Source organism: Poecilia reticulata, chromosome 18, assembly GCF_904066995.2.
Source record: "Poecilia reticulata chromosome 18, P_reticulata-male-v2, whole genome shotgun sequence".
Taxonomy (NCBI): Eukaryota; Metazoa; Chordata; class Actinopteri; order Cyprinodontiformes; family Poeciliidae; genus Poecilia; species Poecilia reticulata.
In genome coordinates, this window is record NC_088847.1 from 15,182,056 (window position 1) to 15,202,448 (window position 20,393).

Here is a 20,393-nt window from a genome sequence, read left to right on the forward strand (position 1 = left end):
TCTTTTCATTGGAACCTGAACCGAGGTCCAATTATCTGTTATGGCTGCTTAGGAATAGGGCAAGCGCTGTCCCGACACCTGAAGCCCAGTAATTACAATCACCATAATGTCTTGTAAGATTGATCAGCTAAACTCTGGATATGCATTTATGGAAAAGGGTTAGAGTTGGAAAAGTTGCTCAGCAGCAGTCATTGGGCTAACCAAACGAGCGGTGAAAATGAACTAAAACTGCAGATTTCGAAGCCATTTCCAAACTACAAAATTATTATCAATTTAAGTAACTTTCAGGCACTGAAATGTTTGAAAGATCCATCACCTCCTTGCCCAGGTCTGGAAGACGATGCAAGATGCCATTCTGAAGAAGAGGAACTTTTTAGCATGTTTAAGAACAACTCCAAAGATACCAAGGCCCAAGTCGATCCAGCTGGAAGACATGAATCAGTTTCTACAGTGAAGAAAACAGGGTTCCAACAATTTTATTTAAAACTACCAATATCTTCCAGTTGCAAAAGTACTAGAGTTCATTATGAAGTTGCGGACTATAAAGAGGCCTTAAATGGCTTGCACAAAAGCAAGACAAAAAAACTTGCTCAAAGTAGTAAAGGAATCCCTCTCTGCTTAAAGTGTGAGAAAATTTCAAAAATTTTGAACAGATCCTGCTCGATAGGTGTACCCCACAGGAATGTACAGGTCTTCTGACTTGCTCATTATTCCCACTACCGTTTTTAGAAACAGCCTGCAGTTTTCACCTGAGGTCATGGATATGACCATCAAGTTCATGATTTGGAGAAATGAACCAAAACTTTAGGCAACACATGGTGGGTGAATAACTCGCCACCAATATATTGTATCCCATTTTCAACTCCAGGAGCAACAGTTCATCGATGGCCAGTGCTGTGACCGTCAGTGACCGACCAAACCAGCTGCTTAATGCTTAAAATCTCCAAACAGAAACTTTATAAGATTTATTGTAAGCATCAAGTGGAATGGAAATTACCAATTGCAATTTAAAGAATAAAATTACATTTTTGGCTGGAAAAAAAAAAAGGAAAACAAAAAGATCTCAAGCAATGCTTTGCCCTTCAAACTTATTTATTGATGTACTGAACATTGAAAAAATCCAAAGTATCCAAACACAAAGTAAAGAACATGTACATCCTCTTAAATAGTCAAAAGATATTCTGCTCCAAAATTGCTGTAAACCAAGTTCGACTATACAACTTCAAATAAATAATCCCATTAAGTAGTGAGATAGACAGGGTTGGAGGGAGCGGTTTTTCACGCCGGACCATCGGCAAAATTCGCAAAGACCAAACCATCATTAAAAGGTTCCTAAATGAAAAAGATTAACGGCGGTAAGTCGGGCGTGAAAAATGTGCTCCCCGTCTCCCCCCACAGCAGCAAGTATCACAACTCATCTTGACTTAAAGTTTAACTTTTACAAGTAACAAGAAAAGGAGGAAATAGATAAAGAAAAAAAAAGCAGCTGCAAAGAACTCTATAATGCATAGCACACTGCTCGTTTGAGAGGGGAAGCATGACTAGTAACTGGCTGAAACACCAACCAGGATGCAGGTGCAGTAATCAGTGCATCTAGACGTTTGGTCATGATGATCTTGTTTATGGAAATTTAGCAGCCAATTTCTTTTTTTGTTTAAATGGTTTTTGTCAATGTTAATGCAACTGCTTCACTGTCCTTCCCCAAACATTATAAAGCAATATACACCTTTTTACGATTTTAAAGACAGGTTATATGCATTACATATATATGAGTATGAAAGAAATCAAAGTATTTCCAAACTGTGGTTTATATCCATTCTTTACCACATAAATATATATCTATAATGTTTATATATATTAAAAAAAAACAAAATGTCTATACTTTAATACTTTTTTTTTTTCAACAAAGCAAGACTATCTACAGACCAAACAACCAACATATTTGATGCACTGAAATGCTAGTCCATAGGACGACAAATAAAATCTTAACCTCAGGGAAATTAAAGGCTTCAAAAACAATATCTTACATACTCTGGAAAAAAAAAGGTATAATCACACTTTCCAACAAAGTCTAACCTAGAACCAAAAAAAGGTCTGCTTAGTACAACATAAAAAAAAGAAAGAAAAAGACTTATTTACAAAGCTCAAAGCTCAGAAGTTATCCGTTTGATTCTTCGGACTTTCTTTTTAAATGCGGCTGCCATCATCAGCTTATCCACAATCTTTCATACAAAGTATGTAAAAACCCCTAATGGTCGATATTAAGACAAAAATCCGTCTAATGATACCGTAGGTACACCACAAAAACACCATGAGCTCCATCTGAAGGAAATCTTAGAGGAAGAACTGATTTTAATCCCCCAGAGCCTTTTAAGATCTCTCCTTACTGTAATTTTGCATGCACTTTTTTTTAAGCAAATAAATCTTTTATCTTTATTTTTGTCAGTTTCCAAATCTAAAAATCAGAAAAGCGAGTTTGTAGTCGAGCAGACGACTGGGATGAAGGAGGACCCACAAGATGATTTACAAATGAAACCAGCACTGGTGCCGATTCTGTAATCTAAAGGTAATACAAAGATCTCAAAAGGTATCTTTTACATCATAAATCTCTCCAGAAACATCAACCACTGCAAACTTTCCATTTAAAGTTCAAAAGCTCACAAGGTGTCATATGAAGATATTTCTCAAAGTATCCAAGTCAAAATATTTTGTTCCAGGTCCAGTAAAAAGTTTCTCCAAATTTTTCTTTTATAAAAATAGATGCTTTTTTTTTAAACCCACATCAAAGAGGTTCTTAGCTCTTTGGCAAGGTACTGCTTTAAGAATTTTTTTTGTCTTTTTATCCGTTAGGTTTACAAGAAGCAACATTATGCAGCCAACCAATTACCAACTCAGTACAATAAACTAACAGAAACGGCTCAAAATAAGTACTTGCTAACCACTCAAAGCGTAACGCACCGATGGCAAATCAGGACACAAAGAAAAAATCACAACACATAACCTTACAAGACTAACGGTATCAAAAGTAATGTGCAAGAAAAATCAAGAAAACTGTAGTAACCTTATAGGTGATCCATCTGTGAAGACGGCGAGATTCAATGTCAGGTTTTAAATCCTGCTGGGGGGTTTTCTGCTTTAAACTAATTAAAATAGTCAAAGTGTCGCAATGAGGAAAAACAAAAACATTGTTGGACTCTAAATATGGATTACAAAGATGTTTTACTAATGTAGAAAGTTACGGTCAATATGCTTCCATTTTCTTTTTCCTTGGTGAGTTTTCTAGAAACAATCTCAGTGGGTTTTTTTTTTAGGCTTTGTGTGTTTTGTTGGTTTTGAACGAGACTTGCAGAACTCTGTCCCCGAGGCGGTATCCGTTCAAGCTGGCAATGGCCACGGCTGCCTCGTCGTAATTAGTCATGGTGACAAAACCAAATCCTTTGCACTTGTTTGTGTTGAAGTCGCGGATGACCTTGACGTTTGTGACGGCGCCGAAAGGCCCGAACATCTGCCACAGGATGCTTTCGTCCGCGTCTGGAGCCAAGTTGTAGACGAAGATGCACCAGCCGGTCCCCGCGTGCCCCGGGATGTTGATGCCAGCCAGACTGGTCACCCCGTCAATGGCCATGGGGGAGAACCGGCTGAAAGAACAAAAACAACAAAAAAAGAAAAATCCCAAACATGGTTCAAGGCAAAACCAGAATGAGAACAGAACAGCCTGTTTAAACAAAGATCAGTTTTTAATCAAATCTGACAATTGTCTACAGGGTTCAGCCCCATCCATCCTTCATCCTGACTTACGGTGCTTTTACCATTCACTGCAATGAAGAGGGGAAAAAACCTTACTCTGCTATAGGAGTGCATTAGATTGTGAATCATAAAATGGAAACCTTCCAAAACCAAGAGAACATTTAAGTTCTGTTGGAATCTCATCCTAGACTTTTCCTTTAAAAACCCTTTAGTTACAAAAACCAATATGTTACAAAAAACACTTGCTACCTCTTAAGAGTACCCAGACGGTTAAAATTGTGTTTAGCTTAAGTGTAACATGAATTGTAATGGACCAAGAGGTCTGATTTTAGGGATCTCTACTCCCAGTAAGCATTCAACAGTGATTCTTTGTTGATATGGACATGTTTAGAGCAGCTGGGATAATTTTGCCTTTTCAAACAGCTTGGCTATCCAAGAGATTATTGGATATCCATTAACTAGCCTCTACATTAGCTACAAATGAGGTTCCTCACCAACAGTGATTGTTGCTGGACCAAGTCCTTAAGATGCAGGTGTTCCACAAAAACCACGTCAGTAATCATAGTCAATAAGCATACTATGGCCAGCATATTCTACCCAAAAAAATAAATAATTCAACCAAGCACAGATTAAATTATGACATTAAATATACCATGGAGTTTGACCTTTAACGTAAACTAATGGTGTGAGAATTAAATGCCTTAAAATTATGATGCTTCATCCTTCAGAGGCAAAGAGTTAAATGAGCATTTTTATTACTTTTTTTAACCATTACATTCTGCATCTCAGCTTTGCAACTCTATCTGCAAAAACAAAGCTCAAAGGGCCGAGCAGAGGACAATTAGGGGCACAGAAAAGGTAATTGGAGTAACCTCAGTTTAAGAACTCTTCTAGGAGAGCAACTCTGCCCATGGTCAGGAACTCCTTGCAACCTCCTCATGACTTGCTACCATTAGACTAGTGCTACTGCAACATCAGCTGCCAATTTTAATCTTTGTACATAAAATTTCATAAGCACATCCACCTCCATAGAAAGCTACAATCCATGTTTCAAGTGGAATTACTTTCATGGACAAGTCACAAGATATGTAATTTGATAGCCAAAGACGAGCCTTTTTTTTCCTGTGATATTTACTAGAATATATTAAAGAAATATGACCTTAGAAGCAACAACAAAAGTTGCACTCGTTCTTTGAATTTCAATTAATTATGATGATTTTTTTTGTGAACTTTTCATTGGATTTTTTTTTATGAACACTGCAAACGACCTCAAACTGACCTTTTTGCTCAAAGCTCAGGCTGAATCTCATACAAGTCGATGCTTAATCTCACAAGTCAGCCAGAAAGTACAGCTTTCCACACTTATTAAAAAACAGCTGCTTTTCAAGCTATAATTCCTAAAAAATAAAAATAAATAATCCCTTGAAATCAAAGGCACAGCATAACTGAAAATCCATATCCCATTACAGTTTAAGTTTTTCCTTAGACCAAAATAAAGTGGCATAAAAAAAGCCCTGGCCATTAGTGAGTGTGGTTTTGCGGTTTTGGGAAACAAAATTCAGAGTGCTTGGAAAGTCTATGAATTATTGCAGCAGGTGTCACACAGGATTAGCTGCTCCAGTTGGCCTCTCAGGGAACATCCACTGTGACAGGTGTGCTCCCAGCATCAAGGACCCACAGATGGATTTGGCAACGAAGACGTACGCAGAGGAGCAAGGCAGACATGAAATCACAAGTGTATTGTTGCTGCTGATGGGCCCTTTGAGCTTTCAGAAAGCTGGACTTCAATCACACTTGAGGAAACAACACCAATACTCTGGCAAATCCTGAAAGGTGTCTGATGCAACCAAGTTTAAACAGAACAGGGCTGTCCATAATAGATCAAGGTAGGAGAAGTGAAGCTCAAAATATAGGCACGAAATTTTGTGCAATAGCAGGCATGATTGTAAAATGTAGGTCTTTGTGATGTAAACAGAGTAATCCAGATATGTGACCTTCATGTGTCACGGTTCTGCATGCCTAGGTTTGAATGAGCACTTTAGGGGAAACTTCGACTGTGCCGTTTCTAATGGATGTTTATCCATACAAACATCAAGCTCACAGTGACTTCAAACCAATCGCAGATTGCCTTTTGTTTGTCAATGAATAGGATGAAGTACATGAGAGAACAAGATATAATGCAAATAGTAAGCAATGATGTACTGAAAACAATCTGATACCACAGAACCTTTTTTTTTTAAAGAAAACCTTCAGTTAGGTCAATGGTTTTGGATTTTTAAGCATTCATCCATAAAAAAATAATTAAGTTTTAGTGTATGAACTTACTATGGTAAATTCCAAATTTCAGAAAGATATTACGCAAGTCAGAACTGCAGTTAAATTTTTTTTTGATTGTATGATTTAAAACTTTTGTCCTTGTAACGATAGTAGGATCATCAAGTGGAACAATTTACTTGATCCATGTTCCACAAAATGTGTCAAAATTTGACTAAAAACTGAATGCAAACTTTTTGTTGGAACTGGTGGACTGTTGCCATAGTTATTCAAAGACGAGGTGGGAGCTAGGGCTGAGCGATATGGCTCAAAAATGCATCGTGATGTAAGCATTTACCAGTGATTAGATAATTTGAAGTATTTTGGACATTTAAGCCAAAAAAAAAAAAAAAAAAAAAAAAAAAACTACATGACTTTTCCTTTTATCTGCAATTTCCTCTTAAGCTGCTTTTCTCATTTTCTTTTATTTTGTGGCATGGTGGCAAAACTAGAAACTGCTCCCAGATAATTAGATGCACTGTGTGTATTCAGACATATTTTCTAGTGATATTGGTCATGTGTATTATAATAGCTATTGCTTCATCGTCCAGCCCAAGTGGAAGCCTTCTTAGTATTTATACTAATTTGCATAGGTACTTATGGGTGGGAACAGGGCGGTCCACGCGGCAGCTGCACTATTTCACGCAAATTTGGGCGTATGAAGGAATTGTGTGCAGCCACATGCAGTTTAATACACATTTTTTGTTCATTGCACTGTTCAAAATTTGCCAACAGGAACCTTACAGATGAACCTTACAGATATGATTCCTGTAACAATTGTGAGGGTGGAGTACTTATTGCTCCCCCCCCATTTGAGAAAAAATGTATTTGAATTTAATTAAATTTGTAATTAAAAACACTGGCAGTACTGTCAACCAGTTTAATTCTATGTCAATAAATGTAAAATCATTCAATAATGTGATTAAAAGCAGTTACTGTGTGCAGTTTAGTAAAACAAATCACATCTTTATGCGACTGGTATCCTGACGATACCCATTTCAAATAGTATAGCTTTTAAGGGCAGTTATTAAGAAGAGTACCCCAACACTCACAATAGACACCCTTACATTCATGGCAGCGTGTGAACTACTGTCAAAATTTTAACACCAGTTTTAATCAGCAAGTATGACACCTTAACAGTGTGAAATTTGTTGGTTATTTAAGTATAACCAACAGAATTTACTCAGAACTTTTGAACAGTTTACAGATGTACTAAAAGATAGCCAGCTGGTTTTATTGGGCAGCAGGTAATCTATAGAGACCTCAATTCAGGGTCCCCTTGATTTTACCATTAGAGCCTCTTCTCACTCCACAAATCAACTTTTTAGTCTTACTCACAATCTCTAAATATTAATATTCACTCCTACTGATTTCTGTGAATAAATTACACTGGGTATCTGTTCATGCATTCTGTCAGTGATCCCTTATTGAATCAGGTCGACCTTGTGAAGCATCAACCACCTACGCAACAAAATAAGCCCTCCCATTAGGTCAGTGATCCCTGAGGATCATTTAAAATAGATTTCAAAAGAAAATCTGATTACCTTTTGACTCCATAGGCCATGTTCAGCAAATTGTCCAACCTTGAGGAAAACAGAACATACATTTCAGCTTTGCTGGAAATTATGCATTTTGAGAAGATGACAGACGAAAAATGGTTTCGATACAATGATTAAAGTCAGTTGTTCCACTCAGGGGGATCCCAGGACTATTATGACCTTTAATAACCTGCTGACTGTACTTATTTTTCAATAATCAACCTACACAGCTTAGTCAACAGGAGATATTCAGTTTACACAGAGCTTTTAAAAAGGGCTTTAGCAGCATGTTACAAGAAACTCTTTAGAGATCAGTATGGTGAGTGGGCTGAAAATGTTTTTAAATTAACACATCAACCCAGGATTAATCATTTTCTATATTTGAAAAAAATAAAATAAAATATGAGCGGGGTGAAAAAAAAAAATATGGTGGTGAATGTAATCATGAGGTCGAATCATTCGTTCAGGTTGTCTCTGATCAGATTTACTTCTGTTTAGATGCGTCCCTTTTACCTGAAACGTTGTGCCTGCTGTGCGAGGGGTCCTGGGTACCTTCGATTGGGAGACTGATACAGCTGAGACAGCAGCGCCTGACTGGTCTTCTGGCTCGGGTTGTTTGCAAACTTGACTGTAATGGGTTCGGTTGCACCAGGTGGCTTCTGACAGTTCAGACCCTTGATTGCCTCCTCAGCCTCAACTCGCCGGTCAAAACGGATGAAGCCGACCCCCCTGGAAACGCCTAAGGAAAGCAGAACACTCATGTAACAAACCTTTGACAAGAAAAAACGTTATACATCTAGAACCTCATGTTATTGAAACAGCAGTTACTTCTGCCAGTGTACACATGCAAAGTTTATCTCTTTTAGGGTTCCTTTTATTGCCATTGCATCTTTAACTCTTTCATGAGCATTTTTGCTTTACTGCTAAGCAGATACTTCTGCGACCCTTAAGCCAAAGGACGTTTAAACTATAAATTTTACACAGTTGCTTTGATAGCTAAAAAAATAAATGTCTGTTCGGTAACACTTTATTTGAAGGGGTGTGCATAAGACTGACATGACACCGTCATAAACATGACATAACATCTGTTATGAACATGAACAAGTCTATGAATGTCTGACTGTTGTCATTAAGTGTCATTCGGTAAATAATGACACTTAATGCAAAGTTGCTATAAAAGTTGCATTGAAAGTAAATTAAAAATGCCAACTTTGCATTAAATTGTCATTTACAAAATCATGCAAAGTTGACATTTTGAATGGACTTTCAATGCAACTTTTAGAGCAACTTTGCATTAAAAGTGTCATTATGTACCGTGTGACACTTCATGACAACTGTCAAAGATTCAAAGACTTCTTGATGTTCATGACAGGTGTTATGTCATGTTTATAACAGTGCCATGTCAGTCTTATGCACACCCCTTCAAATAAAGTGTTACCCTATGTTCTATTGTGAGATTATTTACTTAGCTCATGTACAGTGGACTCCTAGTATTTGCAGGTTGAGTGACCACAGCTGCCTATGAATAGCTGAAATCCACAAATGCTTGAGACCCACCCCAACAACAGATGCCTATTTTAATATTCCAGATAACTATACCTTAATGTACATCAATACACAATTGAAGCCATTTTAACACTACTGCAGAAGCCAGTGGTGTTACTGACCTACTGACCCTTGTCACTGGATTAGTGGCTTTGCTAAGACCAGCCAATAGCTTGCCAAGCCTCACTGTACCTTGGTATTTCAGCTTCCCAAACTGCATCATAATTTTAGATAGATTTTTTTTTTAAATTAAAAATCCATGACTAAGTGAATTTTCTGTAAATAAGTTGGAGTTGATATTCACAGATCTTTCCGAGACCCCAACACAAATAAGTTGGGTTCACTGTAGACTCAATCTTCTTTGCAGATTGGCTAATTCATCCAAGAAGCTGACTATTGATTCTGCTTTCAGTACGCAAGTGAAAATGGTGTGTTTTTGTTTACTTTTCCCCAAAACGAATTGAACAGCTTTGTCGTGTCACTTTCGGGATTTCAGCTTTTAACATCATTTCAGCTTTTATTTCTCCATAATGAAATTATTGTAATCATTGTTAATTTGTTTAAAACCACCTTTTGGAAACATCTGCAGGTTTTTCTAGTGGTTTTTGACTAAGTTTACACATTTCTCGTGTTACAAGTTAAACAGATTTATCTACATGAAAAAGTATCCGATTGTATAAAAAAAGATTAATGTGAAGGGAGCACATTAATTACATGTCACTCTTTAGTGAGAGACGTGTAATCAGGCACTTAAAGAGTCTAATCACAATTTCGTCTTAAATTTGCATCTTAGAGAAACTGTCTTGTTGAATTTGTGCGAATGTAAAGGAATTGGTGCCTGCTCTCTAATTTTAAGAGCAGGCACTAAAGGTTTGAGCTTACTTATGTACAACCTGCAAAGGAGAACATGTGAACAACCCTGGAATGTGTGATTTCTTTGAAAAATAAAGTTGCCCAAAATTAATGCAAAAGGATTCTGCACCCATCTACTGGGAGAGAGAAAATAAAAAAATAAATAAATATGAACAGATCCATTTTGTTTTTTTATAAGGATTCTGCTTTTAAATGATGACTGAGAAACATAAGTAGTCTAAATACAGGCATAACATGTAGACCTTGGAGAATGGAATCCAAAAATTTAAAAAGGCAAATGTGAAGAGAAGAGGCTGAAGTAGAAAGAACATTTAAAGCACTGACTCCTGTTACTTTACAGCCACTACTTTCATATCCTGTCGATGCATATTTATGAACAGCTCTAGTGGAAAATTGCATTTTGGGGACGAGTCTCGCACCAGCACCTCTGATGCATTTCTCAGCTCAGGCGGTGTCTTTTTGTTCAGTATTCCCAAAGGGAGAAGTCGAAAGGGAAAAAAATTGTGAAAGTAGAAAAAAAAAAAAACACAAGGGGAGGTGGACCTGTTCTACTCACCGGTTACCTGGTCCACCAGGATACGCGAAGTAATAATTCGTCCGTACTGGGAGAAGAGCTGTTCAAGTTCTTTCTGCGTCATGGTTTTTGGTAAGCCACTGACGTACAAATTTGCATCTCTTATAGAAGCGGAGCTTGGGCGCGCATAGGAAACCTGCAGTGGGAAAGTTTACATGAGCACCACAAGATAAACATCACAGCCGCACCTGGTGATTAACTCATTATAGACTGCCTACTGACTGGGTAGGCTGCTAGCCACCTTTGATATTAAATTGCAGAAAGAGACGCCTTCAATGCAAACAATACTTGGTAGCATTTACCTAGATCATATTATCCATCAGTAGAAGCAGAGAAACTAACATTCACCAATTTAGATTCAGAAACTCCAAAATTGTTTAGCCTACAAAGTCCGTTATTAAACCCATTTTCAAATCAATGACAGAGTTTAACAGATGCAAAACTCAACTGAAAACCATCAGATATAGTTTTAAAGCAAAGTCTCATTTTAAATTCCTTTATTACACTGCAGAGTTTCAGAAAGGCAATTTAAAATTAATAACGATCATTAATCAATTGCTTTTCACCATCCATTGCCAAGTGAAGAAAAATTACAGCTACAAAGAAAAGCTAAACTATAAACAAGACTGCACAATAGTAGGTTAACTCAAGACTGCTATGAAACCATTAAATACTGTGACATACTGTGTAGTTGAGCAACATTTTATATTTTACTTTTTTTTTTCTTCCCACATTAATCATGACATGTTTAAAATCCGTTTTGGAGATCAACTGCAGTGAAAATTCAACCAACAGGCTAATATTAGAAATGAAGAGAATTTGGAGACTGAATCACAAGCTTTTCAGCTGGATCAATCCTTGAGAAATTAAAAATTCTGTTATTTTTCTGATCTGTAAACGCAACAAATGCTGCCAGGCCACAGTTGAAATAGAAGCTGCAGATCCCATTGACAGGCTTTCATTCAAGTTGCCAATGCCTCCAGTTAGACTTCAGAGGTGCTGGTCATTTCAACCTTGGCAGTTTTGGCTATTTGGTACAAAACATGGTCAGGTATGGAAAAGGCCATGTTGCATGCCCTCATTTAAATTTTGTGTTTCATGTTTCTACTACTGTAATTTTTACCTGTCAAAGGTGATACTTCTGTGTTATCTGTCATAAAATATTCTTTAAATAACTTCAAAGATCTTTGCAATTTCAGACTTCATTTTTGAAAACACCTGTAATTTTGAATACTAGCATTTTAAGCGTTTGTTTAGAAAGAACTACAAACAATAGAGTCATCAGTTCAACTGCTTGGGGAATCACTAGAAATTCACCTTTGAAAATTTTGGGCACTTCAACTGAGCAATGATCAAATCAGTCTAACCTTTGTTAAATTAACGGCATTTAGCATCATTGTAAAAAAGAAAATACACTTTCAAGATCCAAAAGCAATAATGGCAGCACCAAGCCCATCTGGACAGCTTTTAAAATGACATTTTAACGTGGCAGCTCTTTATGGCCAATAACATCCATTCCTTTCCAAAGTCGAGACTTGTCTGGATTGCCAGTAGTAATCAATTAGATAAAATAATGCATTACAAACACATTTATCCATAAACTGACAAGCAAAAATGCCTCGCCTATCAATATGTCATTATACCCCTCAGTAGTCCAATTAATTTTTCCTCACTTCTCCAGCTCATTTTTCAGGCAAGCAGACATTTAACCAATGAGAGGTGAGGAACGTATCCAGTTCAGATGCCGCCTTTTATTTTACATTTTAGGAATGTTGGACTGGACCGATTTGATTATCAGGAGTGGTGCAGCTATTCTGCATTCTGCTTTATTGGTGTAAAATGCCTCCTTTTATGGTAGGGGAACAGAGTCAAACCATTTGATGAGCACACCTCAAAATCGGCACTGACATGAATGCAAAAAGTGTAAAAGCTGCAGCTTCATGACAGGATCCAGAATACACTGTCCTCTCACCTCTGCCTCCATCAGTCTCACCTTCACACTTTATTTGATGCAAATGCACAGAAAGGGTACTCCTTCAGCAGACTATGGTTTATTTGCACATCTGACGGTGCAGCGAGAGAACTTTAGACACGAGACTCAAAGAAACGTTACCGTGTCCTACTTTCAGGGGCACAAACTGGGAGATTAACTGAGGCACAGACATGAAGAAAAGAAAGGCGCCTGCTCCGCTTGAGAAAACAAAGCAGTATGGTTTATAAAATGCTGCATCGATACCAATTTTTTAACACTGAACAAAAAAAACCATGCAACTTAGTTTTTTCAAGCAAAAAAGTCACTTAAGATTTACTTCAGTAAAAAATATATACAGGTCCTTCTCAAAAAATTAAGTTAATCATTTTCCATAATGTAATGATAAAAATTAAACTCACATTTTAGATTCATTGCACACCAACTGAAACATTTCAGGTCTTTTATTGTTTTAATACTGATGATTTTGGCATACAGCTCATGAAAACCCAAAATCCCTGTCTCAAAAAATTAGCATATCATGAAAAGGTTCTCTGAACGAGCAGTTAACCTGATCATCTGAATCAACAAAGTAACTCTAATCACCTGCAAAAGATTCCTGAGGCTTTTAAAAAACTCCCAGCCTGGTTAATTACTCAAAACCACAATCAGGGTAAGACTGCTGACCCGACTGCTGTCCAGAAGGCCATCATTGACGCCCTCAAGCAAGAGGGTAAGACACAGGAAAACATTTCTGAACGAATAGGCTGTTCCCAGAGTGCTGCATCAAGGCACCTCAGTGGGAAGGAAAAGGTGTGGCAGAAAAAGCTGCACAACGAGAAGAGGTGACCAAACCCTGAGGAAGATTGAGGAGAAGGGCCGATTCCAGACCTTGGGGGACCTGCGGAACCAGTGGACTGAGTCTGGAGTAGAAACATCCAGAGACACCGTGCACAGGCGTGTGCAGGAAATGGGCTACAGGTGCCGCATTCCCCAGGTCAAAGGTCAAGCCACTGTTGAACCAGAAACTGCAGCAGAAGCGTCTGACCTGGGCTACAGAGAAGCAGCACTGGACTGTTGCTCAGTGGTCCAAAGTACTTTTTTCGGATCAAAGCAAATTTTGCATATCATTCAGAAATCAAGGTACCAGAGACTGGAGGAAGACTGGGGAGAAGGAAATTCCAAAATGTCAGAAGTCCAGTGTCAAGTACCCACCGTCAGTGATGGTCTGGGGAGCCATGTCAAAGGGCAGGGTCAATGCAGCAGCTATCAGGAGATTTTGGAGCACTTCGTGCTCCATCTGCTGAAACGCTTTATGGAGATGAAGATTTCATTCTTCAGCACGACCTGGCACCTGCTCACAGTGCCAAAACCACTGATCGTGGTATTACTGTTGAAATTGGCCGGCCAACTCTCCTGACCTGAACCACAGAGAATCTGTGGGATATTGTGAAGAGAAAGTTGAGAGACGCAAGACCCAAAACTCTGGATGAGCTTAAGGCTGCTATCGAAGCATCATGGCCTCCATAACACCTCAGCAGAGCCTCAGGCTGATTGCCTCCATGCCACGCCGCATTGAAGGCTGCAAAAGAATTCCTGACCAAGTATTGAGTGCATAACTGAACATAATTATTTGAAGGTTGACTTTTTTGGTATCAAAACACTTTTCTTTTATTGGTCGAATGAAATATGCTAATTTTTTGAGACAGGGACTTTGGGTTTTCATGAGCTGTATGCCAAAGTCATCAGTATTAAAACAATAAAAGACCAGAAATATTTCAGTTGGTGTGCAATAAATCTAAAATATATGACAGTTTAATTTTTATCATTACATTATGGAAAATAATGAACTTTATCACAATATCCTAATTTTTTGAGAAGGACCTGTATATAAAAGCACTAAAGAAAAAGCCAACTCTATTGTCCACTTTCCAATACAACTACATCGAGCAAATGAGTTCCCCCCCCCCGCCCCAACAAGCGTGTCGAGTGCCATGTTGTATGATGAATGCTAATGGCAGCTGCCTCCCTGTAAAGGCATACAGCAGAGCTAGTTCACATGCAACCATAGAAACAGTTCTGCTCTACTTGAGGCCCAAGCAAAGCCGTCTGTGCCCAGATTAACAATAGGCTCCCTTACCGCCCCACATTGCTCCAGCATTATAATGCCTCAGCTCAACTCAGCAGAGGTAGATATGAGCAGCACATACTGGAGGAGTTCTTATATACTTTGATAACTTACCTTGATGGTTTTAGTCTGAAGTCTCAAGCCGTTTAAGGTATTGATGGCCTTTTCTGCATCTTTAGGATCCACATAATTGACAAATCCATAACCTAGGCTCTGCCCTGCAAAACACAAAAATAAAACATTTCAGACTCAAAGTGTAAAAACTGGGTAAGAAGAAAAGGGAAAAAAGCCATTACAAAGACTGACATTTCAACATAATGTGGATACAATGACTTTTATGAGCCATGGGTGAATGCAATTGTGGAAAAAGATCGAATGGCATTTTACGGAAGCCAGACAGAGGTAAGTTGCAGAGAACAGTGTTATCTTTGTCAGATTATACAGTTATTCAGGTCAGAAGTCAATTTTTAAACTGCTTGAAATGGTAGGAATCTCAAATATGCTCTACAACCAAAAGGTTTCAAGTTGCAATCCATGACAAAAATTTTAATTTATTCAGCTCATCTCAAACTGCACAATAAATCAGCACCAACTGTGCACGAGCTGCCCAATATTTAAAAAAAAATCTTGCAATGGCAACACCATTTACAAATATTGAAATAACCATGAGATTTCTTCTTTCCTTCATTTCTGTGTGTCCATCAGTCTAAGTTTCGCATTTTGGGCAATGTCACTTGTTCCTGCTGCCGTGAGAATGCCAGTTCATAAATCTTTGAATACATTAGCAAACAATTATTGTGCTCCAGACAGCCCGTTGCACTCTGAATATTGCACACACTGATGGGCTATTGTACAACCTTAAATCTGAAATTACTCCAACGGCACTGAAGTTATACAGTTTCTTTTTTTAACCTATCAACTATTACCCTGCATGCCAAGAACTAAGGGATCAACTTTTTAAATATCGGAGGGGAAAATGTTAGTGTCCACAATATTTTTGCTTTATCTGAAATTCCAGCAGCTATTGGACTAGGAAAGTTGACAAAAACAGAACATTCTTACTTTGCAACCAGAAATAACAGTCTTTCAGTTTTTCCAATAGTTGTAAAATGAACTTTTTTGACCAGAAGGTTTCGAAGCCACACGTCTTTCTAACCGATTCCAGAGTACAATTATTTAGATGCTGTTGCACAGAAGTGCAAAACTCTAAGTCTTCAAGGTCAGAATTCTGCTACTTGCATTTGGTTCTACTTCAGCATACCTGATTCAAATATTTAGCGCAACAACAGGACTCTGGAGAACTTGACTGAATGATTAGGCAATTATCCATTAAACTCAGGGGTGTAAAGCCAGGGATGTGACGGAAGACAACAGCCCGTAAAAGCTGGTGATCAACACGCCTGATCTAGAATATGTAAGCACCTGAGCACAACTGCCCCTTTCTGTAAATGGAAAACTAGTTGTTTGGAAAACATGAAAAAGGAGTGAGCTCTCCTAGTTTTCTTTTAAGAACCTCTGCTTTCAGTAATTTGACCTACATTTCTTGCATAAAATGGCAAAAAGGACATTTCTACTCGCAGTGCCGTCACTTCAGCTCAAAACACCTTTCGTCAAATTTTTTTTTAATGAAATATCTGAAGCTCAAGACTGGAGCAAGCCAATGTTGAGGTTTAGGAATAAAAAAAAGAGCAAACGGCAGCTTTAGCGACAAGACTGTAGTCTCATTATCAAAGCAACTTGAGGGGTTTAATCAGCCTCAAGTTTTTCCAGGTAAGACACTAATTTTAATTGATGTCTGGTTTATAAATTTAAACACTATCTTATAAACAGGACAACTTCTTGGAGAAACTCCTACAGCAGATACTTTGGGGTTTATGTCCATCAGGTCTCAATAATATTGTAATAAACAGAACTGTTGCAGAGTCCTGTGTTTCATATCTAACGGTACCCTTTTGGAACGTTGTTCCGACCTGCCCCGTTTTATTTCAAGTGCTTTTAAAGGTTTTAAATGAAAGGCATGCTTAAAGTTGTTGATCAATAACGACTTACAAAGAGAATGTTTTGTAAATTTGGCTGTAATCTCTGTGCTAAAAGCAGGACATAAAAACTGCGCTCTTAAGACACCACAAGCAAAGTGGAAACAAAACTTGAGTCACTGGTCAACGCCGCACAGCTGTATTGTACTTTCAATCTCAGAGTGTGGTTAATACCTGCTCACTCATCCATTCTGCTATACCATGAAATCACTCCACAGACAGGTTACTCCTAAGACATTTATGTTTTCATGTGAAGTTTTTTCTTTTAAGCTTTCAGCATGATAACATTTCTCGAGCCAAGATTCCTTAATGGGTCTGGACCTTATAAGCTGACATTTGATTACTCTGCAACTGACAGACTCCCTCCTGGGTCTTTTGTTAAGTTTGCAACCGCAGGAGGGGAAAAAAGGAGAAAATGCACACCAGGGTGCTGTGCACAGTCTGACACAGAAACAATAGACCTCCTCGCCCACCTACTTCTCCCAAATCGTATCAACAACAAGACATTTGGAGATGTGTCTGGCAGTGAAAGTCCTTTCCAGAGCCAAGCACATATGAGACAGCTTCCACAGGTTCTTAGTGCACTAACTGCATGGTTTTGGGCAAGTCAAACTGAGTGGGAGTGTATTTTGTGATCAACTCAGCGTTGCCCATTGGCATCAGTTTTCAAAACACAAAACAAAAAAACTTGGATCCCTGTTTTAGAAGATAAGGACAATTAAAATTTGATTGTTGAACCTCCCCAGGATTTTGCACTCACCAGATGTTCCCATTCTACCAGGCTGATAACTTTTACCCTTTGTGAGTTTTTCTGTTATAAAAGTTTCTCCTGAAAAAACACAACCATTCTTTCTACCAGGCAAAATGTTTAACCCTAAATTCATTCATTGCAGAAGTAACGTTCTAACGTGGAGAGCCATAGTTTGGAGATATTCAATAACTTCCCACAAATAAAGACAAAAGAATAGTTTTTAAAATCCAAATCATGTACTCAAAAACAACTACACATAAAAGCAATAACATAAATTATATTGCAGTCTTTACAGTAGATTAAGAAACAAATCAGCTCACACTGTTAAACTAGTGAAAATAAACAATTTCAAGACAGACTTTAGAAACAGCCTGAAAATGTTGCCATGAGTGTAAAATAATGTGTGCTTTTAATCTCTTAAGTCAAAATACATAATATTGCTGCAACTTTTGCGGAAAAAAAAGGCATACCTATAACAAATAAGTTGATGTAACTGAAATATTTACAGTTACATTTTTTTATTGTTACTGTGCCGATGAGTCAAGTCTACAAATGCACATCAAGTGAATAACCAATGCACAAAAAGTCCAACTATCCTCAAGATACTTTAAAACTGCAGCCTTCGTCAGGCAGCAGATTACCAATCCAGCTACAAAGAAATACGGACATTTGCTTGAACGGCCATAACCCAAATTACAAAACTGAACTGAAGGCATAGATAAAGTCAAAAATGCTTCTCCCTCAATAATGGATTACTCCCTCTTATTATAGAATATAATCAAGGATCACAGGACTCATCATCACAGCAACCAACATTGCGGTCACCTACTAGTACAGGGAAAAACCCTGTCTACACTGCAAGTACACCCCTGGGACATGTTCCCAGTCACCTTCTTTACATCTTTAAGGGTCTTCATAACAGTTTTGCTCTATTTAAGCTGGACCAGGGTTTGTTTCCTCAGATAGTGCACTCCACTTTATGCGTGAAGTCTAATCTAAATTCAATTTAAAAAAATACTTATCTCAAAGAACGTAATTGTTGTAACTCATATCATCCAAGTATCTGTGAGCAAGACTGATCTCTGGTAGCAGGGAGTCTAGCAGCAAATTTGAAGAGGCCTGACTGAAGACTGTTGCTAAACGACAATCTCATGACAGTCATGATGTGCCAACAGCTTAATTTCAGGGCAGTAGAAACATCACAAGCATGTCCTGGATAATATCAGTTGTTGGCAAGCACTCCTTTACTTTTTTATTTTTTAAGGTTTTATTGGCTCTAGTGGCCTTTATTTGATAGTGAATTGACAGGAAAGTGGGTAATAGAGAAGGGGGAAGACATGCAGCAAAGGTTACCAGGCCCGGAATCGAACCCGCGACGGCTGCGTTGAGGACCAGCCACTCGTGAGCTGTGCCCAACCCCTGCGCCACCACAGCACCCCAGCAAGTACTCTTCTTTCAATCGTTGTCTGGTAATATAGGTTGAAAGCAGCACAGATAGTCCGAGTCAGGGATATGCTCCTGACTCAGAAAATTCTCTCTTCAATTGTCTCCATGGAAGGATAAGAGAAGGGAGGAGAAAAAAAAAAAAAGTAAAATAAATTTTGGATTTATAAAACATGTACATAGAATTTCTAACCCACATAGCCTAGCCCTACTGTGAAATTAGAAAATAAATCCTTCCAATTGAACATTCAGAACAAAAAGGAATAACTGTCCAAACGTCGAACAAATCAGAACTACGAAAACAGTAAGTCCAACATGCTGCCACCGTGAGCAGCTTGATTCCAGAATGTAACTGTTAAGAACCAAACATGGACACTGTGGTCTGTCTGCCTGCCAGCAAACCTTGATGATGCAGGGATACAGTCAGTCTACTCAATGAACAAGAGAAAAAAATGTAACCAAAGGGAGGAAGTGACATCTCTCGAATATGATTTATGGGCATGAATGCAATTGGAAAACTTAAATCCTTGCTTCAGAGCAGCATGTCGTAGTTTGTTCGTCTACATCTTGCTCCAGCTGCTACATTCTTCTCATACAGAAAGCAGTGCAAGCCGATTTAAACACAAATATTTGCATTTTTAATAGTATAAAAACCAGCATTCTCAACCCTTTAACTACCTACTTACCTTATTAGATCAACTTACTAATTGTAATCAGCAAGATGTGATGAAAATGGTACATCACTATGAAATACCTTGAGACCAAATTGAAATTAGGGAAAGTTGTAACACCCTAATAAACTTGAAATAACCCCACCTATGCAAGAATGGAGGCAGAAAAACAAACAAACAAAAAAAAACTGCTTCCATCAGCAACAAACTCTAAACCCTCCAGAGAGGACAAAGTCATAACTGCAGCTACTTCAACAAAAAACTTTTCCATCGTGTTTTCCGTTAAGACATAATATACCTTCAGTTTGTTTTATGTTACACAAATGTAAAATAATTTTCAGAGTTGCTACAAATTTCCCATTTTAAAATTTGTCCCAGTTTCAGCCCGATATGTTTTTCTACAGTTTTAAAACACATTGCCGAGCTGACCCGAGTCACAGGGTTGCTCCTTATTTGGCACCTGGACCAACTTGGATGGCCGATTCAAAATCTCTAAATTAAGCTTCTCAAATTAGGACTAGAGTATGTTACACCAAGTACAGATTTTGGAAAATATTCTAGAGGGGTTGAGATATTCTGCTTTTTTATGTGCATGATGAAAATTCTAAATTAGAGGTAATTTGATGCTTTAGCAAGATCTAAGGCAGAACAGAGTTTATATATAAGCCAATGAGGGGATGATTATTATCTGAGGGTTTTGTCAGAGGCCCTTTCCCAAATACAGCCAACTGAAGGGATGTGGAAATTTTATTTAAATACAAAAAATGCTCTATTTTCATAAATTCCCATTTTATCCTCTTAAAAC

At 38.0% G+C, this 20,393-nt stretch overlaps 1 protein-coding gene across 5 annotated transcripts in view; it reads right to left on the bottom strand.

Annotated features, from left to right (window-relative positions):
- Positions 1–1,074: 1,074 nt before the first annotated feature.
- Positions 1,075–20,393, bottom strand: part of elavl2 (ELAV like neuron-specific RNA binding protein 2) — a 46,021-nt gene continuing 26,702 nt past the window's right edge. For 4 of the 5 annotated variants that reach the window (XM_008435697.3, XM_008435695.3, XM_008435693.3 and 1 more), the window contains exons 4-8: positions 14,802–14,905; positions 10,573–10,726; positions 8,112–8,337; positions 7,605–7,643; positions 1,075–3,638 (exon numbers count right to left, since the gene is read on the bottom strand). In XM_008435697.3, coding sequence (XP_008433919.1) covers positions 3,308–3,638; positions 7,605–7,643; positions 8,112–8,337; positions 10,573–10,726; positions 14,802–14,905 — 854 coding nt within the window. In that variant the 3' untranslated portion in view covers positions 1,075–3,307. The remainder of the gene's footprint in view (positions 3,639–7,604; positions 7,644–8,111; positions 8,338–10,572; positions 10,727–14,801; positions 14,906–20,393) is intronic. The other variant, XM_008435694.3, reaches the window with a different exon arrangement.